General features: G+C 43.4%; 1 protein-coding gene across 2 annotated transcripts in view; it reads right to left on the bottom strand.

Annotated features, from left to right (window-relative positions):
• Nucleotides 1-24,858, bottom strand: part of PLCB1 (phospholipase C beta 1) — an 887,760-nt gene that overhangs the window by 613,181 nt on the left and 249,721 nt on the right. For both annotated transcript variants that reach the window (XM_068232505.1, XM_068232506.1), the window contains one exon: nt 2,230-2,298. In XM_068232505.1, coding sequence (XP_068088606.1) covers nt 2,230-2,298 — 69 coding nt within the window. The remainder of the gene's footprint in view (nt 1-2,229; nt 2,299-24,858) is intronic.

The following is a 24,858-nucleotide window of genomic DNA, read 5'->3' as shown; positions in this document are numbered from 1 at the left end:
AGCTGAGACATTGAGGTCCAGTTTAGTCCCACATACAAAATCTCTGTTACACATATACCTTATTGGCAAGGTCTTACTTTATTGGTACAGAACTATTCTGTCCAATATTCTGAATATAACACTTGCCATCCTCTTACTTCCCCTCTACTCTTATGTGCAGCTACAAGGATGACCAGATCTACTGGCTCTAGCGGATTGGCAGATTGAAAGACAAGACACAGAACATATTATATATATATATATATATATATATATATATATATATATATATATATATATATATATATATATATATATATATATATATATATATATATATATATATATATATACATATACATTTCTCCTGGTAGACTCAAAGTGCCATGGTTGCAGCCATTAGGGCACGCTCTATAGGCAGTAGCAGTGTTTGGGAGTCTTGCCCAAGGTCTCCTTGCGGAATAGGTGCTGGCTTACTGAACATTAAGAGCCAAGATGCAAACCCTGGTCTCCTGTGTCAAAGGCAGAGTTCTAACATAGTACACTATATAGTCATAGTTAGGGCTGTGGAGGGCAGCACTACTACTGATACACCAATGCAGGTGCTATTGGAGACTGCAGACTCATTAAGTTAGATTCACAAAACCCCAGTAAAATGCATACATATATGTACCCCCAGGGCCGGCCCGCTCATGAGGCGGGGTGAAACTTTTGCCTCAGGCGGCAAAATTCCAGGGGTGGCACCCGCCCGTCCGTGGGTGCGGGGAGCCGGCCGCCGAGCTGGAGGGGTAGCTGGCAGGACGGGGGTATTGGGCCTAGCGGCGGGGAGGGGGGTCGGATCCCCCCTCCCTCGCCTGGGTCCCCCGTCCTCTGCTCCCCTCCAGCCTTAAATACAAGCAGCCGCTATGTGTAAGAGGCACGGGCGGGTAGGACTCACCTCTTCCTCGTTCCAAGCGTGCGCTCCACTGACGTCACTTCCTGCAGCGTTGCAGGAAGTGACGTCAGTGGAGCGCACGCTTGGAACGAGGAAGAGGTGAGTCCTACCCGCCCGTGCCTCTTACACATAGCGGCTGCTTGTATTTAAGGCTGGAGGGGAGCGGAGCACGGGGGACCCAGGCGAGGGAGGGGGGGTACGACCCCCTCCCCGCCGCTAGGCCCAATACCCCCGTCCTGCCAGCTACCCCTCCAGCTCGGCGGCCCCCCAGAGCGCGCCCCCCGGGGGGGGGGGGGGGGGGTGGCGGCGGACATTTTTTTTTGCCTCAGGCGGCAAATAGTCTAGGGCCGGCCCTGTGTACCCCACCGATGAGCTGGTTGCAGGATGACTACTCACCCTGCTGTCGCTCAAATTCCAGGTGGCATAAAATACTATTCCCCCTCCTAGTCGTAGCGACCCGGAGGAAGAAGTACCGTATTTTTTGGACTATAAGACGCTGATCATAAGATGCACCTAAGTTTACAGTACAAAAACCTGGGGGAAAAATATATATATATAGTAAACCTGGTGCATCCATGGTGAAGGGGCATCTTGAGGATATGCCCCCTTGTACCTCGTGTCTCCCTGTGTCCTCCTCCTGTCCCCCTTGTGTCCTCCTCTGTGCCCCTTTATGTCCCCCTTTGTGCCCCTTTGTGTACCCTCATGTCCTTCAGTTCTCCTGTGTCCTCCTATGCATGGGCAGTACAGGGAGTCTTTGACATTGCGGACAGGTTGGAGGTTTGTATTGGCAGGCGTTCACAAGTTAGGAACTCCCTGCATTTGGGTTATAAGACGCAGTGACGTTTTTCCCCACTTTTGGGAGAAAAAAAAAAAGACTTATAGTCCCAAAAGTACAGTAACTTGGGGTCTGGAACCCCGAATTACCAGTGCGCAAGGCGTGCTCTATAGCACTAGTGCTATATCGGCACCGAAGTCAGGTGCTACGCGGCCAGCGCTGGGCACAAAAGCACTTGTGCATAGAGCAACTCGCACCATGTACACAACATGCATGCTGGTAGTATACACGGGTATAGCACGGGTTGTGTACATGCTATGAGTTGTGCTACGTGCGCAGCGTGCATTACATAGGTAACATTGCCATGCACTATTAGCAGGTGACAATTTTACTGTGTTTTGTGAATCAACCCCACAGTATTTCAGAAAAGGCATCTACAGCTGCACTCTGGCAACTCCAGAAGCTGCAGCAAAGGCTTACAAGTGGGACCAATCCCCTTCATGTCCAATAATAATAATAATAATGTCATGCCAGGCCTTACCTTTGGAGTTCTCGCATGCTTCCCCCACCTGGCATCTTTCACTAGACTTAAATCCAGAAGTTCAGTCTCCTAGAAGAAACAAAAATAAATTGCATGAGCTGCAGTGAATAATTTAGGATCGACAGGCTGCCTAATTAAGGTTTCAGCATTTGGTGCTGAATTTTTAGGCAGAGTTTACATAATATGCATTTGGAATGTCAGCATAAACCTCATACAAGGGAAAACGAAATTAACTATTAGATATACAGCCAAAAGATTAAAGGGAAACTAAAGGGAACCTAAAAAAATAAATAAAAGAGTTTCACTTACCTGGGGCTTCTATCAGCCCCCTGCAGCCGTCCTGTGCCCACACTGTCGCAGAACGATCCTCCGGGCCCCCGCAGTGACTAAGTTTCGATTTCGGCGACAGCCGCAGCCGCCGGCCACTGGGCCTGTGTGGCCCTGCCCGTGCACGTCCTAGTTCACACTCCCGCTGCCAGGAGCGTCCTGCGCATGCACAGTACAAGAACCTGTGCATGCACAGGACGCTCCCGGCAGCAGGAGTTTGATCCAGGCCGCAGGCGCAGTGGCCGGCGACTAGCTCTGTCGCAGAAGTCGAAACTTAGTCACTGCGGGGGACCAGAGGATCACTCCATGACGGCGTGGGCACAGGGCAGCTGCAGGGGGCTGGTAGAAGCTTTAGTTTCCCTTTAAAGCAAACCTGTGAGATAGTAAGAAGAAAAATGTATATATTTACCTTGGTAGAGGGAGGTCTCTGGATCCTTCAGAAGGCTTTCCCTATCCCCCTTCACTTCATCATTCTAATGCAGCGACCCCCGAAGCTCACGGCTGTTCTCCTGTACATGAGCGATCAGTGCACTGCACAGATGGAGGACAGATTGCACTGAAGCATGAGCCATGTGTGCCTGTGCAGTGCGGCCATGCTCCAACAAGGCGGTTCGGAGGGTCTCAGTGCTGGACCATTGAGGTGGAGGGTAACAGTGAAAAAGTGCACCATAAGGAGTAGAGTGTAGGCCTCAGACACCCACACTCTACTCCTTATGCTGCTAGGCCCTAGCAGCTAGGGCACTTTTTGTATTGACCTGAGGAAGCAGGCCGCAACCCGTGAAACGCATTGAATAAATATTTTTTCCAGTTGAACTGGTGTCTGTATCTTCTGGAGAGGTAAGTGCTAATCTTTTGTTTATACGTTATGTTTTGAAGTTTTAACACCCATATATTTTGCCTCCACCCTTCAATGAAGTGGAGAGAGGTCAAAGAAGGTGGCAGGTGGGCCCCTTGACACCCACTAGGCCCCAAGCCCCTGCCTAGGTTGCGAAGAAGGCCATTATACGACGCTCACATCCACAAACAAGAAGCCCGGGCTGCTGTCAAATTAAATAAAGATCTCAAATTCATTTTAAGCACAACAATTCCGTAATCAGTTTATTCTCCTGGAAATAAGACTAAATTCCACATATTGCATCTTAATTTCCCCAAGGATAACAGTATAAGTGTAAATCTACAAATTGAGGTCAAATACCAACAATTAGCATCCTCCTTTATGAATTCCTATCTGAGAGGACTCCTCTGTTCGGCATATGCCGCCTTACTGAGGAGGACTCGCAAACGTTCGCAGCCTGTCACAGATGTGAGAATAAATGACAGTTGCCGTTACATGTAGGGTAATGCTTAGGCGTCTAGCCCTTAAAAATACTTCCAAATGTGCAGTCTATTTTTATATTCCTGTCACAGGCATATCTTTCTTTGAGGGTAGAAAAAAAAGCATATAAAAGAAAAGTTATACTTTAAGTGGTCTGAAAGTCAGCATTTCTACTTTGCTCTAAAACAGAGGTCCCCAACCTGGGGGCCGCGGCCCCCTGGGGGTCCGTGGGCAGATTTCTGGGGGGCCGCGGCGGATCTGGCCTTTCTCCCTCTCCCCCCAGCGGCCGCCGTTCCTGATACCTTATGAGCGGGCGGCCACTTCCTTCCTTATATTGCCCATAGCCCCTCTCCTCTTTGAAGCATATCGTATTACAGCAGCGCTTGCTGTGTGACTGCTGTAAGGAGGGAAGGAGGCGGGGCAACGTTCCCATGGTAACGGCGATCACCGCTACAGGAAGCCACTGCCCTACTTTCTACCCTTCCTTACAGCAGCAGCGGTTGGGGGGGAGAGGAGAGGCTACACTGGGCTAACTGTACTGGCGACACGGGGGCAGCTATACTGGGCTAACTATACTCGCTATACTGGGCTAACTGTACTTGCTATGCTGGGCTAACTGTACTCGCTATACTGGGCTAACTGTACTCGCTATACTGGGCTAACTGTACTTGCTATACTGGGCTAACTGTACTTGCTATACTGGGCTAACTGTACTAGCTATACTGGGGTAACTATACTTGCTATACTAGGCTAACTGTACTTGCTATACTGGGCTAACTGTACTTGCTATACTGGGCTAACTGTACTTGCTATACTGGGCTAACTGTACTAGCTATACTGGGGTAACTATACTTGCTATACTAGGCTAACTGTACTTGCTATACTGGGCTAACTGTACTTGCTACACTGGGCTAACTATACTTGCTATACTGTGGTAACTGTACTTGCTATACTGTGAAATCTGGGAAAAAAGGGGGGGCTGCTGCCGCCGACACTAGCCACGCCCACTCACCCCCACCCCCCGGGGGGGCCCCGGAGAAAATTTTGGTCGGGATAGTGGGCCCCGGGCTCAAAAAAGTTGGGGACCCCTGCTCTAAAAGATTCCTCACAGCTTAAAAGCTACTATCATAGAAAAAAAAATTCTAGCAGAACATTACTGAAATGGTTAAACAAAGCACTTTCTCCTGCTATTCATCTTCAAATCCGCATCGAAACCGGAGATAACAGTATCTTTTTTACTTGTTAAACACAAATGTATCAACACTGGAATGTAAACAAACACTCTCTGAGAAACGGTCTCTGTTTCAGGCACACACAGTGTTCAGAATAGCTTATTAGAAGATTTTAATATATAATAAAAAGCAGTTATAATAGAAAAATAATAAAATGCAATGCCAGCTTTCAGGGTAAGAAAAACTTAACTTTGGAAACTTGTCATTTGTAAACAGATGATAGACAAATGTTGCCACCAGTGATAAAGTCAGAATGTAAATCAGGGAGTGGAAAGATTTTACAATGGGCAAACACTAAAATATAAATGCATATTGTAAAAAATGAGCAATTTTATTAATGACATTATTTTCACCAGTTCCTCATTAGGGACTGGTTCGCTCGGAATTCTGGCTGCTACAGCTGCTTGAGTATCCAATGCCAAATGATTTTTTGCTGCCAAGCAGAAAAGCATTTGGCAACCTTCGGCATCAGTTGCAAGCATTTCATTGTCGCATTTTGAGCATCTAGGGCAGTGATGGCAACCTTGGCCTCCCAGCTGTGACAAAATTACAAATCCCATCATGCCTCTGCCTCCCCAAGTTATGCTTAGAGCTGTCAGAGTATTGCAATGTCTCATGGGACTTGTAGTTCCAGCATAGCTAGAGTGCCAAGGTTAGCCATCACTGATCTAGGGAGTATTTGGACCCGCTGAACGCAGCCGACGGGGGACAATGAATGTAGCATCTAAGACAGGACAAGAGGACAGGATCTACAACGGCATTTTTAAGAATGATGAGAAAAGCCGTTACCACAGTTTTAATAACCACCCAGACACTGGACACTTCCTGCTGTCTCTGTCACCCTCAAAGAGATGTACCTATTTCTATATAGACAAGAAGTGAGGAATATTCTTGAAGCTGGGAAAGAAGACAGCCATAGAAACCAAACCCCTTACCGCATTATTCAAAACCTCCATCAAGTAGAAAATTCCTATAGCTAGGTTTTGATGAGTCTTATTTAGGGTAGACACTTTATTGCCTGGAATAAGTGAATCAACTGTACATATGTGATGGTTCCTTCGCTTCGCCTCAATTAAACTGAAATAGCTACTTGTAATAGTGATGAAACATAATTTGTTTGGCCTGTAAATCTATACACAAGTCCTGCTCAACTTAAATCTCTGACATGTCAGCAGATGCACACCTGGCTGCCAACTTCGCTGCTCCAACAATCTCCTCTTAAAGAAAACCTGAACTGAAAATTAAAAGTCAAAATAAACATACACTAGTCATACTTACCTCCTGTGTAATCTGCTCCTCAATTTCTTTCTCCTTTCCTGCGTCCTGTTTGTCCATTGTGATCAAGGGAATTTTCTGTCTTCCATTTTGAAAATGGTCATTACCCATAACAACTTTCTGGTCAGCAAACAGTTAAACTGTAACATCGCCCACTTGAGCCATAGGAAAACATGGACATTACCTGGTACATCAGTTTTCCTCTCAGCTATAACTGGCAGCAACTGATATTTTACTGACAGCAACTGATATATTTCAGATCTGACAAAATATTGTCAGAACTGGAAGGGATTATTGTCAGAAGAAAATGGTGAGCTTCTGAGAGGAACTGATGGCAAGGTAACTAAGTAATGTTCATTTGAAGTTACCTCATGTGTTTATTTTAAATAATTTTACTCAGTACAGGTTCTCTTTAACCAACCCACGCATCTCGCACTCCCATGCACAGGACTTTAGAGCTGCCCCCATTCTGTGGAACTCTCTCCCATGAGGCTTGCCCCCTCCTTTAACACCATCAAACAAGCCCTTAAAACTCACCTCTTCAAGGAGGCCTACCCCACCTCAACACTGCTCTAACTCTCTCTGCCGAGAACCTCTTGATGCAGCCCCCCTTTTTTCGTATCACCAGCCCCTCCCTCTTGAGTGCAAGCCTTTGGCAGGGCCCTCTCTCCTTGTGTATCATACTTGATTGTGCACCCTACCCAGAATAATGTGAACTGTATTATTGGGACTACCACTCCAGTGTATGATCTGGCAATGTATTACTTACCTGTATTGTGAAAATGTATCTTATTGCTTATTACCTGTATTGTGTTGTGTATCTTATTGATTACTACCGGTATTGTGTTGTTGTATCTTGTTGCTTATTACCTGTATTGTGTTGTTGTATCTTGTTGCTTATTACCTGTATTGTGTTGTTGTATCTTATTGCTTATTACCTGTATTGTGTTATTGTATCTTGTTGCTTATTACCTGTATTGTGTTGTTGTATCTTGTTGCTTATTACCTGTATTGTGTTGTTGTATCTTGTTGCTTATTACCTGTATTGTGTTGTTGTATCTTGTTGCTTATTATCTGTATTGTGTTGTTGTATCTTGTTGCTCATTACCCGTATTGTGTTGTTGTATCTTGTTGCTCATTACCTGTATTGTGTTGTTGTATCTTGTTGCTCACTACCTGTATTGTGTTATTGTATCTTGTTGCTTATTACCTGTATTGTGTTGTTGTATCTTGTTGCTTATTACCTGTATTGTGTTGTTGTATCTTGTTGCTTATTACCTGTATTGTGTTGTTGTATCTTGTTGCTCATTACCTGTATTGTGTTGTTGTATCTTGTTGCTCATTACCTGTATTGTGTTGTTGTATCTTGTTGCTCATTACCTGTATTGTGTTGTTGTATCTTGTTGCTCATTACCTGTATTGTGTTGTTGTATCTTGTTGCTCATTACCTGTATTGTGTTGTTGTATCTTGTTGCTCATTACCTGTATTGTGTTGTTGTATCTTGTTGCTTATTACCTGTATTGTGTTGTTGTATCTTGTTGCTCATTACCTGTATTGTGTTGTTGTATCTTGTTGCTTATTACCTGTATTGTGTTGTTGTATCTTGTTGCTTATTACCTGTATTGTGTTGTTGTATCTTGTTGCTCATTACCTGTATTGTGTTGTTGTATCTTGTTGCTCACTACCTGTATTGTGTTATTGTATCTTATTGCTTATTACCTGTATTGTGTTGTTGTATCTTGTTGCTTATTACCTGTATTGTGTTGTTGTATCTTGTTGCTTATTACCTGTATTGTGTTGTTGTATCTTGTTGCTCATTACCTGTATTGTGTTGTTGTATCTTGTTGCTCATTACCTGTATTGTGTTGTTGTATCTTGTTGCTCATTACCTGTATTGTGTTGTTGTATCTTGTTGCTCATTACCTGTATTGTGTTGTTGTATCTTGTTGCTTATTACCTGTATTGTGTTGTTGTATCTTGTTGCTCATTACCTGTATTGTGTTGTTGTATCTTGTTGCTTATTACCTGTATTGTGTTGTTGTATCTTGTTGCTTATTACCTGTATTGTGTTGTTGTATCTTGTTGCTCATTACCTGTATTGTGTTGTTGTGTCTTATTGCTCACTACCTGTATTGTGTTGTTGTATCTTGTTGCTCACTACCTGTATTGTGTTGTTGTATCTTATTGCTTATTACCTGTATTGTGTTGTTGTATCTTGTTGCTTATTACCTGTATTGTGTTGTTGTATCTTGTTGCTTATTATCTGTATTGTGTTATTGTATCTTGTTGCTTATTACCTGTATTGTGTTGTTGTATCTTGTTGCTTATTATCTGTATTGTGTTATTGTATCTTGTTGCTTATTACCTGTATTGTGTTGTTGTATCTTGTTTCTAATTACCTGTATTGTGTTGTGGGTCACCCGTGTTATCATTGTCTATAATCCTCTGTATTATATAGTGGGCAGCACGGTGGCGTAGCGGTTAGCTCTCTCGCCTTGCAGCGCTGGGTCCCTGGTTCGAATCCCAGCCAGGGCACTATCTGCAAAGAGTTTGTATGTTCTCTCCGTGTCTGCGTGGGTTTCCTCCGGGCACTCCGGTTTCCTCCCACATTCCAAAAACATACGGATAAGTTAATTGGCTCCACCTAAAAAATTGGCCCTAGACTATAGTACTTACACTACATAATATAGACATATGGCAATGGTAGGGATTAGATTGTGAGCTCCTTTGAGGGACAGTTAGTGACAAGATATATATATATATATATATACATTGTACAGCGCTGCGTAATATGTCGGCGCTATATAAATACTAAATAATAATAATAATAATATAGTGCCACGTAATATGTTGGCGCTATATAAATCCAGTAAATAAGATCAATAACATCTACATGAGAACAAGGTGTTCAGTCGGAGCTACTCTATTTTGTCTTTGGATAGATCTATTAGAGTACACCATAAAACCTTTTTTTATTTACTTAAAAAAATCTTGTTGAAAACTTTCTGAAACTACAATGTTTCCACTTATATATAAGACATAATATTTATTCATATTCCATTTTAAGCCTCTGTGGAAGGTGAAAACTGTATAACTTTGAGTCAGCAGCCCTTTGTCCCATTTCTAATTACAGGCAAGGGATATGGAAACACTTTCTTTGGGAATAATTGATTGCATTTTAAATGAAAAACCCTTCACTTGGCAAGACTGTGGGCCCTGCAAATGGGATTGGCAAAGGCCCAGCCCCACATTATGAGATGTATTACATTACAGCTCCAAAACACCTTACTGCTGGCTCATCAGTCAGCAATCGTCCTGGATGCCATAGCTTAAGATCAAGAAAATGTAATTTTGTTAACCATGAGTCATTGTTAGATCCCATTTACATCTTAAAGAGGAACTGTAACCATGGATTGAACTTCATGCCAATCAGTAGCTGATATCCCCTTTCCCAAAAGAAATCTTTACCTTTTATCGAATAGATCACCCCCCCTGTATGGCTGATATTGTGGTGAAAACCCTCCCACAGTGTGATGTCAGGACCTAGGTCCTGACAGTTTCCTGTCTGTGAGCCTTGTTGCATTGTGGGAAATAACAGCTGTTTCCAACTGCCAAGCAACCAGTTTCTCCCTCTGTGCATATGTATAGCTATTAAAAAAACAACCTTTTAGCCTACCACATTGTTAGTGGGTGTGGTTATAGATAACAGCAATCGGTGCTGTCAGTTGTTTTTCATGTCTGCTAGTAGTAAAGATGATTACTATTATCAGTGCAAGCTGATTGTGGATCAAACAGTTTGATCAAATTAAATGGTGGGAATATCAATAATTTCTTGATCAATCTTCTATTTTTAACTTCTCACTTTGCAATGTATTGATTTGTTCCCCCCCTTCCCCCCCATTTCAGTAATGTATTGATTTGTTCCCCCCCTTCCCCCCCATTTCAGTAAAGTTCCTCTTTAAAGCACACCTCTAGGCACAGGTATACAGTTATTCTGAGTCAAACAATGCTCCTGTACCTACAGATGCTGTTTTAAAAATATGGTCGTGTGACTTCAAGTAGCCCAGCTAACTTAAAGGGTACTTTAAGTGACATAGACAATGATGAGCATGTGCATGTAAAGTTTGGACCCTACATAGAACTAGGCTGTGTTCCTTATTTCTCACTGTTAGGGTTAATAATCCTGGGCTTGTGGCAGTTGCAGAAAGAGAGTCTAGGAAAGTTATTGATGACGTGTGTATGTCCCAGATTTCTCTCAGCTGCATTTCCGTATCCAGCTGCTTTGGAATGCTGTTTTCTTGCATGAGACAGTTTCTCAGGTGAGCAAAGATATCCAGGATTTTGCTTTTAACCATGAGAGGACTAGTCTGGTGGGAAATAAAAGATTAATCAACTCAGCCTGGTGCAGCTTGATCGGGAGGAGCACTCAGGATGAGCACTAGGCTGAAATGGTATTGTGATCTGTGTTGTTAAAACGATCACAGTTAAGTTGTTTTTGGTTTACATCAAGTGTGACTTGTTCTTTAGGGCCACCTGTGAAGTAATGCGAGTGCGTCTACCTAGCCGCATCGCATCACTTCCGCTTGCAGTCGCGTCACTTCCGCATCTCCAGATGCGGAACTTACTGGAGGAGATGAGATGCGGCCATGCGAGAATGTGCCGCATGCTGCAGATTCTCCAGCACGCAATGGAAACTGTTCCATTGCGGTGTATTGGTTACAGTGCAGCCACGGTGCGATGCGGCTATGTAGCCACATTGCACTGCTTACAGTGGAAACTGACCCTTACGCTCCCTGCACACTGCATGCGATTCCGATTTAGCTTTTTAATTGGTTTTTACATCCGATTCCGATTCCAATTTTTAATCTTTACTGCATGCTGCATTTTTGATTCGTTTTTCTGTTGAATGTATTCAGGGAAAATCAGAATTGAAAATCGGAATTGGAATCGCAAAATGGATTTGCAGTGTGCAGGGCGCCTTAAAGCGTTTAGTCTGTAGTCCACCCAGTGACAAAGATTTTGTTTTCTGCTTTCTGTGTAAATATTATGTAAATATTTTTTACAGCACAAACAAAGCTCAGTGTTGGTCAACCAAGGAGATTGTCTGAAAGGATTTCCTGCACTGTCCCTGTCCCACAAGGCAAATGCACCTGCTACCTTTCCCATCTTAAAGGCCATAAATTAAGGCCGTCTCCCCCACGCTGCTGATGATTCCTTTCATGGTAAGCACTGCCGCACTTTTTACTTCTATATACCTTATGCATTTGTAACTGTCGATTTTGCACAGCATTGACACTTTGTTTTATATTTATGAGGATTTAGTGATTGAAATCAATTTTGCACACAGCACTTTTTTGCATTTTGTTTATTGTTGCATTGGCTGTTTACAGACACGATTTTTATTAATGACTAGCTGGTTGTTGTTAATCAAATAGGACACTGCTACACGTTATTGGATGGATGTGTTTTCACTTTATATCAGGGGGGATTTCTAATTATGTTTAGATTTAAAAAGGGGGATTTTAATTGTTTTGTAATTGTATTGTTGGATAAGTCCTTAAAGCGGACCCAAACCAAACATTTTTTTAATTCATAATATTTAGTTGCACCACTCTGACACATACAAAGATAAATAAAGACTTCTTCAAGCCTATGAGCATTCCAGTGCATGCTTTTCACCCTTCTCTTTTCATAAATAGGGTTATACAGGTGGCAGCCATTACTTCTGATCTTAGTAAGAGGTTTTAGATGGATGTGTTTGTCATCAGCTACCCTCCCTCACAGGGGCGTTGTCTATGTGAAATCTCACACAAGCTGAGATCACCTCCCTTGTGACATCATCAGTAGCAGCCTGTGTTTTGTTTTTGTTTGTTATCTCTAACACCAGTCTGCCGGATTCTGTCCTGGCAATGTGAAAGGAAGGGAGGGGTTCCTCCAATAAATGTAAAATATTTTATAGTTGTCATCATGCAACTGAAAAAAGGCTGCAATTTATTATTATAAGTTAGAAAATAGATTTTATTTCTGAAATCTTGTATTTTTAATTTGGGTCCACTTTAAATAAACTATTGACATTTTTTCCTTAACGGCGGATGTAGAATGTATTATATTATTGACTATCTCCGACAAGGGCATCAGACTGCCATAGACTGTGTCCCAGAGCTAAAATACATGAACTATTGACCTTTTTTATCTATCCTCTGCTCTCAGAAGTTATTCTCTGCAGGTAAAGTTTTATGGCTGTAATTCCTTATCAGTGAGGTTAACTCTTTCAGGAAGAAAGAGAAAAAAAAAAAAAGAAACAGCCTAGTTATATGTTTGCCACTGTACATACACGTCACCTCAGGTATATTTTCATGTTTACACAAAATGACCACCAAAGAGTAGTAAATTAAAAGAAAGTACAATAAGTCTTTGTGAAAAAATTAAACTATTAAGCTAATATTTGCGGAGATGCCTAGAAACATTTCTCCTTCAGAATTCTCCTTCAAGAGTCTCGATCTGGAAGCAATTATATTTCTTTTATTAAACAGAACGGACATTATTATTTCTAATTACCAAACAAACCTTAGCATGAAAGGGTACATTAATTTCTAATTGATCAAAATCAGCCTCTATCTTAAAGATTCACCGTCACAAAAGGACACGGCTCTATTTATAGCAGAACAATTACATACAAAACAAATACGCCGCGCACAATACATTATTGTTCTCCGTGTATTGATGCACGTACAGTATGGATTAGCTGCTCAATCTTAATTCCCCACTTACTGGTTTATAAATGATTAAGAGCCTTTAAAGTACAACTCCAAGTCAAACCTTGTTTTCTAGTCTTAGATACAGTTGAGAAAAATATCAGACTGTGAAAGTCAACAGTGAGAGAGTTAGAGGCATTTCAAAACATCTGTTTTTTAGTGGCTTCGGATGGTGGGATTTGCCCTCTCTTTTTTTCTCCAGCCTCCCGCCTGGTGAATTTTGAGTAGAAAATGTGAAAAAGAATCTTCCCAAACAAGGCTGGATTTACTATAAGGCACTGTAGGCACATGCCTACAGATGTCGGATGATGGAAAGGCGGCTCACTCCCCTACCCTAAAGCCTCCCTCCCTCTTTCCCTATGAAGAGTCCTTATGAGAGTGAAAATTAGAAGTTACTCACCCTGCTCTCGGCATTCCACTGATGAAATCTTCCTTCAGTCAGGGGCACTTCTAAGTTGCTTAATAATGAGGTTCCTCTAGCTACCTAATACTTGGGGGCACCTCTAGCTACTTAAAGAGAAATCGTGACCAAGAATTGAACTTCATCCCAATCAGTAGCTGATACCCCCTTTTACATGATAAATCCTTTTCACAACATCAGGGGGCTCTGTATAGCTGAAATTGTATTGAAACCCCTCCCACAGGAAGCTGCGAGGACAATAGTCCTGGCAGTTTCCTGTCTGGGAACCTCATTGCATTGTGGGAAATAGCTGTTTACAGCTGTTTCCAACTGCCAAAAAAACAAGCAGCATCTCATTCCAGTGACATCACTTACGAGCAGTAAAAATGTCACCATGTGATAAATGTCAGAATGTAAATCCGGGAGAGGAAAGATTTTACAATGGGCAAAACACTGACTAAATCTTTTATACATAATTATTGTAAAAATGAAGCACTTTTTTATTACATTATTTTCACTGTAGTTCCTCTTTAATATTGAGGGTATTTATGGCTACCTAATACTAAGGGGCACCTGTAGCTAACTAGCAAGTGAAGTAAGGGAGAAGTGAAAGCTGGGCCAGCCAGTACACTTGTGGTGCGGTTTGGTGGGAGTTTGTAGGTTCATGGAGGGCGAGGTCTAAGGTGCCAGGACATCTGTGCCTATAAGCTCCTGTGGGTTAAATTTGGGCCTGTTCACAAATGAGACATATAGAAAAGGGGACTCATGGGCTCAAGAGCAGGGGCGTAACTAGAAGTCCCCGTGCCCCCCTGCAAGAATTTGAGCGAGGCCCCACCCAGGGGCCCGCTCATGGCCATTTTAGGGGGCAGGAGGGGTCTCAGCATGAGGGGAGAGCTTGGTAGCACGTCGGTGGGGAGGGGGGACGTCCCCCCCGCTCCCTCACCTCAGGCTCTCCCCTCTGCATCTATGTAAGTGTTAGCAGCGGCGGTGGCAGCAGCTATAATTACATCCATCCACCACGGAGGTCGCCGATCTGCAAGGGCGTCACATTACTTCCTGTTTTAACGGGAAGTAATGTGAAGCCCTTGCAGATCGGCAACCTCCGTGGTGGATGGAGGTAATTATAGCTGCTGCTGCCGCCGCGGCTGCTAACACTTACATAGAGGCAGGAGGGGAGCACAGAGGTGCTACCAAGCTCTCCCCTTATGCTGCGACCCCTCCTGCCCCCCCCCAAAACGACCATGAGCGGGCCCCGGGGGGGCCCCCTGCAGGGGCAGGGGCTGCTTCCCCTATTGTTACGCCAGAGCTTAAGAGAGATGGATAATAGGGTAAAACATGTATGGATGGATGGTACAAAAGATGTTCTTGGGACTGTTTTTTTAGTATATGTAGTCAGACTCGATAAGACTATAAAGGAATGGAGATGCAGAATAAGCTGGTTGGTGGAGGCCAGAGTTTAGAAGACCACCCTGATGCCTTTTCATGCATTTCTTTGTGAGCGATATACCCTCTGTGTCTGGTTGGCCTTTTATTTTTTGAATGCTTCTATTTCTGTTTTTCCTTTCTTCTCTATTACTATTTTTATTTTATATACTATTATGGATTAAGCGGATTAGTTTAGGTAACAATAAAGATAAGCTGACTTTGATTAAGTGAATAGCTTAGGCTGGGCAGTAAATAAAGCAGAGGTCTGTGCATAAAAAAAAGGGATATATGGTACAGTAAAAACAAAAGAAAAAACAAAGATGAAAAAGTGAAAGGTTCTAGGTCTTTGTACCTGAAAACAATTATAATAAAAAAAAAACAGAGAGTGGATAGTGTACTGCAGAGTGGATAGTGTACTGCAGAGTGGCTGGATAGTGTACTGGAGAGTGGATAGTGTACTGGAGAGTGGATAGTGTACTGGAGAGTGGATAGTGTACTGGAGAGTGGATAGTGTACTGCAGAGTGGATAGTGCACTGCAGAGTGGATAGTGTACTGAAGAGTGGATAGTGTAATGGAGAGTGGATAGTGTACTGGAGAGTGGATAGTGTTCTGCATAGTGGCTGGATAGGGTACTGGAGAGTGGATAGTGTACTGGAGAGTGGATAGTGTACTGGAGAGTGGATAGTGTACTGGAGAGTGGATAGTGTTCTGCATAGTGGCTGGATAGGGTACTGGAGAGTGGATAGTGTACTGCAGAGTGGCTAGATAGTGTACTGGAGAGTGGATAGTGTACTGCAGAGTGGCTGGATAGTGTACTGGAGAGTGGATAGTGTACTGCAGAGTGGATAGTGTACTGCAGAGTGGCTGGATAGTGTACTGGAGAGTGGATAGTGTACTGGAGAGTGGATAGTGCACTGCAGAGTGGATAGTGCACTGCAGAGTGGATAGTGCACTGCAGAGTGGATAGTGCACTGCAGAGTGGATAGTGTACTGAAGAGTGGATAGTGTAATGGAGAGTGGATAGTGTACTGGAGAGTGGATAGTGTACTGGAGAGTGGATAGTGTACTGGAGAGTGGATAGTGTTCTGCATAGTGGCTGGATAGGGTACTGGAGAGTGGATAGTGTACTGGAGAGTGGAGAGTGTACTGGAGAGTGGATAGTGTACTGGAGAGTGGATAGTGTTCTGCATAGTGGCTGGATAGGGTACTGGAGAGTGGATAGTGTACTGCAGAGTGGCTGGATAGTGTACTGGAGAGTGGATAGTGTACTGCAGAGTGGCTGGATAGTGTACTGGAGATTGGATAGTGTTCTGCATAGTGGCTGGATAGTGTACTGGTTAAGGGCTTTGCCTTCGACATGGGAGACCAGGGTTTGAATCCTGGCCAGGGTCAGTATCTATTCAGTTAGGAGTTCAAGGCAAGACTCCCTAACACTGCAGGGTGGCCCCTTGAGTGCATTTTCAGTGGCTGCAGATCTTGAGCGCTTTGAGTCCCACAGGAAAAAAGCACTATACAAATGTTCAGATTATTATTGTTCTGAGAGCCCGGGGCAGGACAATTGCACCACACCATTTCCCCTTGCATACTACCCTACGGCAAAATGGTAATATGCATAGCTCTGCCCCCGAACTGTGACGTGCTTTCTGCTGTACAGGAAGTAAATCATTGATTTTCTCTGATAGGTGCATGCTCAGCACACCGCCACTACAACAATCTAAATAGATTGTTGTGAAGCCAATGAAAATTCAAATGCAGTTTGGCGACGCACTGCAGAATCTGTGTCACCTCTGCTTCGTCAGAAGCACTCCTACCGCATCAAGATGCCCCGCGGGTAGTATGGCCTGTCTCATAGAGACTTATGGCCACTGCGACGGGGAAATGGCGAACGTGCGGCGACAGAGAGCGATACAATGCCATAGTGCGAAAGGGGCCTTAAAGAGAACCCGAGGTGGGTTTGAAGAATATTATCTGCATACAGAGGCTGGATCTGCCTATACAGCCCAGCCTCTGTTGCTATCCCAAACCCCCCTAAGGTCCCCCTGCACTCTGCAGTCCCTCATAAATCACAGCCACGCTGCTGACAAACAGCTTGTCAGAGCTGGCTGTGTTTATCTCTATAGTGTCAGTCTGCTGCTCTCCCCGCCTCCTGCAGAACTCCAGTCCCCGCCTGCATCCCTTCCCTCCCTGCTGATTGGAGGGAAGGGACGGGGGCAGGGACCGGAGCTATGCAGGAGGCGGGGGAGCAGCTGAGACTGACACTACAGATGTAAACACAGCCTCACAACATGGCTGTGATTTATGAGGGATTGCAGAGTGCAGGGGGACCTTAGTGGGGTTTGGGATAGCAGCAGTGGGCTGTAAAGGCAGATCCAGCCTCTGTATGCAGATAACATTCTTTAAACACACCTCGGGTTCACTTTAACTAACACATTATACGAATATATACAGTAATTACACTTAAAAGCAGGGCGCTGGAGTCGGAGTCGAGGAGTCGGTGGCTTCATAAACCACAGCCCTGGTAAGTATTAGACTAAGGAGTCGGAGTCGAAGTCATAGCTATTTTGGGTACCTGGAGTCAGAGGTTTCATAAACTGAGGAGTCGGAGTCGGATAATTTTTGTACCGACTCCACAGCCCTGCTTAAAAATTGACTCCAGTAATGTAAACTACATCTTAATATGAACCTGTAGAAAATAATTTTCAGAATCCTTTAACAAATTCACTCTCTTGTAAAGAGCTAAGTCACAAGCTAGAAGGTTCTCAGCCAAGGTGGCCAGTTCAGGCCTTCTCTTCCGAGACTAAAGGTTCAAACCCACTAGCAGCCTTTTCTAAGCACTAGTGATTTGAAAAAGCTTTTGCTAATGCAGGGGGATTTTTATAAAAATCACTCAAGTGGGATCACACCCATAGCATTATATTAACAAGAGCTTTTTTTTCAAATCACAACTGCTTAGTAATGCCTTAGTAATGTACTGTTAGTGAGTTCCAGGTCTAAGTGTGTGTACATCCTCCACTATGTGTTGCTGAGAGATCTAGATGGCCAGATCACTTGGGCTGAGTGCCCTGTTCTCCGCTTTACCCCTCCTGCTGAAAGCTATTCCATATAATGCCATGCTGTTTTTTCCCTCCTTCCCCCTCCATAACAAGACAACTTAGCCTCGGACACACAGAAGGGATCACGTCCCAATCCCTGCAGGTGACATTCTTCATGCGTGTGTACGTTCCTTAAGAGTCATCATCTGCAGTGAAATCAAAATTTTCTTATGCATACGCTGCTGTTCTTCCCCACCAGCATATCACTGCTAAAGAAAGGACTCAGCAGTGCAAGAGATGTTGCAGCCTTGGTCCTTTTTCCTGCTGGCTAGCTGTAAGTCCCACCTATGGAAATGAGCATATACCTGACTTTCATTTATAATAGTGTGGCTGACCCTTTTGATAAAACGTCTCTCCATCTTCTAGCTCTGTCTTTTTGTAAGTTTGCACAAACTGATTGGAACGTAGTTATTAATAAAATATGAGTTACGTTGGCGACATCATGGACCAAACAAAGCACATACTTATTTAGGCAGTGATGGCATGTCAGTGAGGGAACTCTGGGACATCTATAAAAATAAGTGGCCACTGGCATTCACATTAGTTTGGCATATATTTGGAAGACAGGACACAGATAGACTCACGGCTCTTTGTGGAAGTCTGCAATCAATATCAGAAGAGAGTCTAAGCAAGTCCTAAAGATCAGAGACCATCACTCCTCAACCAGTGAGAAGCCTATGTAAAGAAAGATGGTGCACAAAGAAGGGGACCATTCATCAAAATTAAGAGGACACTTTGAACCCTCCTTACATGAGAAGTGCCGAAAGGTCATGTGATGTCCAAAGACCTCCACTGTCCATAAGCACTAGCGGTAGTGCTTTGTGGTGGAAGGAGAAGTACTCCCCTCTTCCAAGGAACTTCCCCACAGCTAGCAGGCTAGGGTGCCGGCAGATGATACAATAGGTTGCCAATAGGATTACCAAGTCATTTTCTGCTGGACACAAGTAGAGATGGCCCGAACTGTTCACCAGTGAGCAGTATTCTGCGAACATCCGCTGTTCGCATTTGCGACGTACAGCGAACATTTGCCATGTTTGATTCGCTACCTATACATTATCATTGAGCTAAACTTTGACCCCTTACCTCACAGTCAGCAGATACATGGCAGCCATTCAGCTAGCACCCCTTCCTGGACCCCTCACCCCCTATCAAAAAGCAGTTGTGGTTGCCATATTGGATTTATTCTCTGCTGGCTGCTGACTGTTAGTGAGAGCATGGTCAGACTTGATGCAGATAGGTAGGGAAAGCATTAGCTAGGCCTGTGTTCTTGGTCCTCACTTGCTGTGAAAGCATTCCAAACAGCCCTTTTGAGGGCTAGCACATCAGTCTCCTGTGTTTTTTGTGTGACACTCCACAGTCCACTGACACCCACCCAGAGCTGTGTGCACACTACTGCTGTTGCCACATTAAGTTGCAGGCACAGAACGACTCCAGTGCATTATTATTTCACTTTATTCTGATAGTACTATTGCATTTCTCTGTGTGTGAAACTCCACAGCCCACTGACGCTCAGAGCTGTGCATAATGTGATTCTTTCCCTTCAGGGATTAAAACCCGACTTTGCGTCAACTCCATAATTTTTGGTGAGACTTCTGGCATGCCACAGAACAGGTGTTAGACTGAAACAACTTTTTTTCATCACTTTTGTGGCCAGAAACAGTCTTTGTAGGTTTTAAAATTTGGCTGCCCATTAAAGTCTTTGTAGGATTGCCAGATTCACCTGTTCGCGAACATTTTCAGAAGTTTGTGTTCGCCGTTCATGAACGGAAAATTCTACGTTTGCGACATCTCTAAACACAAGCCACATCAGCTGGGCATGGGGGCTTGTAAACCTAGGGAGGGGTACCTTCAAATGATATACCAAACAAAAATGATAAACTTTCTTCAGTGGCAGCTTCACCACACGTTTTGTACCTTGGAAAACGTCTGCTTTGCAGTAACCAATCTAATGCACACCAAGACTAAATAATAAGTAATGCTGGTGTTTGCATGTGAGATGACTGTCATGTATTGAATCCATCGTCCAGTATGATGAAGTACCTAACATTAATTAATGAGCTCTAGACAGTGCACCACAACCTTTTTAAAATGTTAATTAATCAGGCCCAAGGTCCTTTAATACGTACAGCCAAATCAAAAAGGCTTGCAAATATAACCTTTAGATTTTTCTTTCTTGTGCTGAGCGCTCTACCAATATCACCAAGACACTAGCTGGTTCATATGTCCTTCTACATCTTCATAAAGTGTATGGAGATATTATTATTATTATCATTGATAAACTGCCAACATATTCCATAGCACTGAACAAAGGAAGAAACAAACACAGGGGATATAATAATCCAGATAATGGTTAACACGTTTCATTTTCAGTTATATACCGTAGCTTTAGTTTTATAACATTGCATCATTCTGTTATATTTGCAAATTAGACAGGCTTTTAAGCTATATAACAAAGCAGAAATAATGACCCTTTGAACTTTCCAGCACCTTATCTCAAGCGGTCTCTCACCGTTTTTTGGCTGTTTAAAGGGGCACTACAGCGAAAAACTGTAAAATATTAAATATGTGCAAACCTATACAAATAAGAAGTACATCTTTTCCAGAGTAAAATGAGCCATAAATTACTTTTTTCCAATGTTGCTGTCACTTACAGTAGGTAGTAGAAATCTGACAGAAGCGACAGGTTTTAGACTAGTCCATCTCTTTATAGGGGATTCTCAGGGATTTATTTATTTTCAAAAGCACTTAGTGAATGGAAGTTGCTCTGTCCAACTGCCAAAAAACTGTGTAGCGAGCAGGGAAGCTGGCCAGCATCATTGTTTAAATCCGTTGTAGGGAATATCTTTATAAAGAATAAAAGCCTTGCTGAGAATCCCCAATGAAGAGATGGACTACTCCAAAACCCGTCACTTCTGTCAGATTTCTACTGCCTACTGTAAGTGACAGCAACATAGGAGAAAAGTCATTTATGGCTCATTTTACTCTGGAAAAAACATACTTCTTGTTTGTTTATATTTGCACATATTTAAAATGTTACAATTTTTCACAATTTTTTGCTCCAGAAAATAGGATGGCATGTGACCCAGTGGGTCGAAAGAGCTCAGAGAAGCTTTTTTCGCATAGATAATCAAAGTTTTTTTTTTTAAACTCTTCCTGTACTGGAAAACAGCATGAGACTGCTATTTTTTTCTTTCCTACTAATGTTCTATTTCTTAGCTGTACTACACATACAATTCCTTATCTCATAAGCTTAGTTTTGCTTCAGCTTTGCTTTAAAGATTTCAGAGGTTGGAGAGTGACAGATGTGTGTTGGAAAAGGATTACAGAGGAAGGGTGAAGCATGTGAGAAATCTTGTTTATGTGAATGAGGTCTAGAGGTGAAAAAAAGAAGGTTGTGTGTAGATCTGAGATATAATAAATAAGGCAACCCAACACTCCTATAGATATGTAGTGTGTGATTCTGTTTTACATATTTACTTCTGGATTTTTCATTGGAAAAGAAGACCAATAAAAGCTTGTTGCATAGCATGAAACAGACATGAAAAAGTAACTCCCAACAACACATAATTCGTATTTTTGAAAGATCATATTTTCTTTATGCTTTAAAAAAAAAAAAAAGGTTAGGCCTGGAAACAATGAAATGTAGAGAAAATGTAAATATACAAAGTGAAATCAATTGTTCTTCTTGAACAGACCTTGTTAATATTGACAAGCCAAGTCTTCAGTTAGCGAGAGGATGTCAGGTTTAATCTCTATGCTAAACACAGTTAAGGCAACAACAAAGCTAATCATCATCAGCGCAACTGTTTCTCCGAGTATAATGCCGCATGATTAAAAGCCGACAAACTAATAAGCCTGATTGATGGGGACGCTTTAATTATAACCGGAGTTTTGTGCTGTTGCGTAATTGTTAATGTATACTGTTTTAATAAAGCCGTGTATTCCTTACTGTGCTGTAAAACGCAATCAATAGTTTAATATTTCACTAGCAGAATGTGTTTATTATAAGGAAAGCTTGCCAAATAATTCCCCGCATCACGGATACTGGAAATTCAGCATCCTCGGCGGTACAGTTACAATAGATCTGTCTTAAGGTAGGCACACATACCATACAATATTTTAAAATATCTATTCAATTTAACTGCAATCAATTTTTCTGACTGATTGTAACATTTCAAAAATATGACCAATGTACCACACACGTATGTTCAATTTCTCCCCCAATTATGATAAAAATGATTGGAAACTCTGACAAAATTGCTAGGGTGCGTATATTAATAAACTGACAATCCAACACACACCATACAATCTTTAGAACAGGGGTCTCAAACTCGCGGCCCGCGGGCCATTTGCGGCCCTCGATACAATATTTTGTGGCCCGCGCCGGCAAAAGCTTCCTTATAGTTAGCTTCAGTGCTCCCAAGTAATCCGCCGCATCCCCGCCGCTAAACGAGGGCTGCAGAGCCCCCAAATCGCCCGGGGGGGCAATCCGCCGGCATTTCCCAGAAGGGGCAGAGCTTTCAGCTTCAGCTCTGCCCCTCCTGACGTCAATCGCCGCACGGATCGCCACCTCTACCCGCCCCTCTCTGTGAAGGAAGAGTGAGAGTGGCGGGCAGAGGCGGCGATGCGTCACGATTGACGTCAGGAGGGGCAGAGCTGAAAGCTCTGCCCCTTGAGAAAATGCCGGCGGATTGCCCCTTGGGCGATTTGGGGGCTCTGCAGCCCTCGTTTTGCGGTGGGGACACGGCGGATTACTTGAAATGGGAGCACTGAAGCGAACTATAAGGTAAAATAGGCAAAATAGTTCACTTCAGTGTGAATTTTATTTTTTTTTGGGGGGGGGGGGGGCTCGTGAGCTGCTGATTGTGAAATCCCTTATGCGGCCCAGCCTCATCCTGACTCTGCCTCCTGCGGCCCCCAGGTAAATTGAGTTTGAGACCCCTGCTTTAGAAAGACTAAAGAAAAATATCTGGCATTCCGGATCGATTACAATCGAAGAAAACGGGAAATATGATCAGATTTTTTAGTTGAATGAAAAAAAAAAAAGCTTTCGATTTTTTCAGGAGATCTGATCGTTTTTATCGTATTACCGTAAAATCAGATCATTTTATTGTATTGTGTGTGGCCACCTTTAAAGTCAGACTACAGGAAATAATATTAACGTCGTCTAGCCCGCTCCAGATACCCCCAGGTGTACTATCCTTGGCATCATACTTCGCCTAGGGCATGGCATACCAAGCAATCCTCCATGACATCCCAAAATACACCCTAGGTAAGCGATAAATGACAATGAAAAAAACATAAGGGCCGGCTTGCACTTAAGCAGATGCAGAATGCAAACGGTAAGCACATTGTTTGGGCCACTGTATCATTAGCATCATATGGAGAGGTCCACTTCCTGAACTGAGCATTTCAGAATGTGAGCAGTAGAATTTGGCCAAGAATATGCAGATCAGTGGACCATTAGAAAGGGGCTGCCAGTGTTTGTAGGCAGCTGTACATGGTAGGTTATTACTTGAAACGATGGCGAACAGCCATTTTAGGTGACAAAAACCTTCAGTCAGTGTGCACATAGCCTTGCATTCTAAGTTCCATTTATTCTTGGGGGGGGGGGGGGGAAGGGGGGCATGGAAGTATTGTTGAAGAAACATGATTATATTTGCAGAGGTGTGTGTGTGTGTGGGGGGGGGGGGGGGTGTTATATGGCTGCACTGGCGGTGGTACAACATACAGGCGGAGGTACAACAGACAGGGTAATGCCTGCCAGTGGATGGGATACTTGATAGAAGGCAGTGGGGGGTCTGACTATACCGGCAAAGGAACATAATTATACTTGTGGAGGTGTTGGGGGGGGGGGGGGTGGTATGACAAAACTGGTGAAAGAACATAATTAAGCTGAGGGGGAGGGTGCACATGCACATGAGTACACTTGTGGCGGGGGGGGGGGGGGGTATGGTGATTCCAGTGAAGGCACAAGATTATACTAGTGAAAGTATTGGGGGGAGGGTTGGGTATGGCACTACTGGGTAAAGAACACATATAAGTATGCATGTGTGTGTCGGGGGGAGGTGTTGTGGCTAGTGGCTGGATAGTGTATTGGTTGGGGGCCTTGCCTCCGACACAGGAGCCAGGCTCTTCCTGTTCATGTATTATGAACTGGCAAAGAAAAAGATTGGTGGGTGGAACAAGGAAAAAGAGGGGCGCAAAGTAGGCTAAGTGAAATAAACAGGAGGAATCGTGGCTGGATAGTGTTCTGGTTAAGGGCTCTGCCTCTGACACAGGACACCTGGGTTCGAATCTCATCTCTTCCTGTTCAGTACGCCAGCACCTATTCAGCAAGGAGACTGCAAGGCTAGACTCCCTAACACTGCTATTGTCTATAGAGCGAGCCCTAGTTACTGCAACTCAAGTATTTTGAGTCCGCCAGGAGAAAAGGAAATATGGGTATACAGGGTGGTGCCTGCCAATAGTTGGGATACATGACAGAAATTCTGTACAAAAAAGGCATGAAAAAAATAAAATGCTGTCCTCTTCATAGGAAACAATGGATCCAATAGGAAAAACACAAACCGCTGTAGATAAACTCCTCTAGCAGTATTTAGACACCTAGGGCATCACCTCCATAGGAGACCAGGGTTCGATTCCTGGCTGTAACCAGTACCTAACCTGCAAGGAGTCCCTCATGCCAAGCCAAATGCCTACCAGGTAGTTACTGAGCTCACTATGTGGCAGAGTTCTCCTCAGGTAGCACGGTCAGTCCAGCAAGAGTAAAACGAAATAAAAATATTAGCTTTTCACTTCATTTT

Source organism: Hyperolius riggenbachi, chromosome 4, assembly GCF_040937935.1.
Source record: "Hyperolius riggenbachi isolate aHypRig1 chromosome 4, aHypRig1.pri, whole genome shotgun sequence".
Lineage (NCBI taxonomy): Eukaryota > Metazoa > Chordata > Amphibia > Anura > Hyperoliidae > Hyperolius > Hyperolius riggenbachi.
This window is presented reverse-complemented; position numbering and strand designations above follow the sequence as displayed.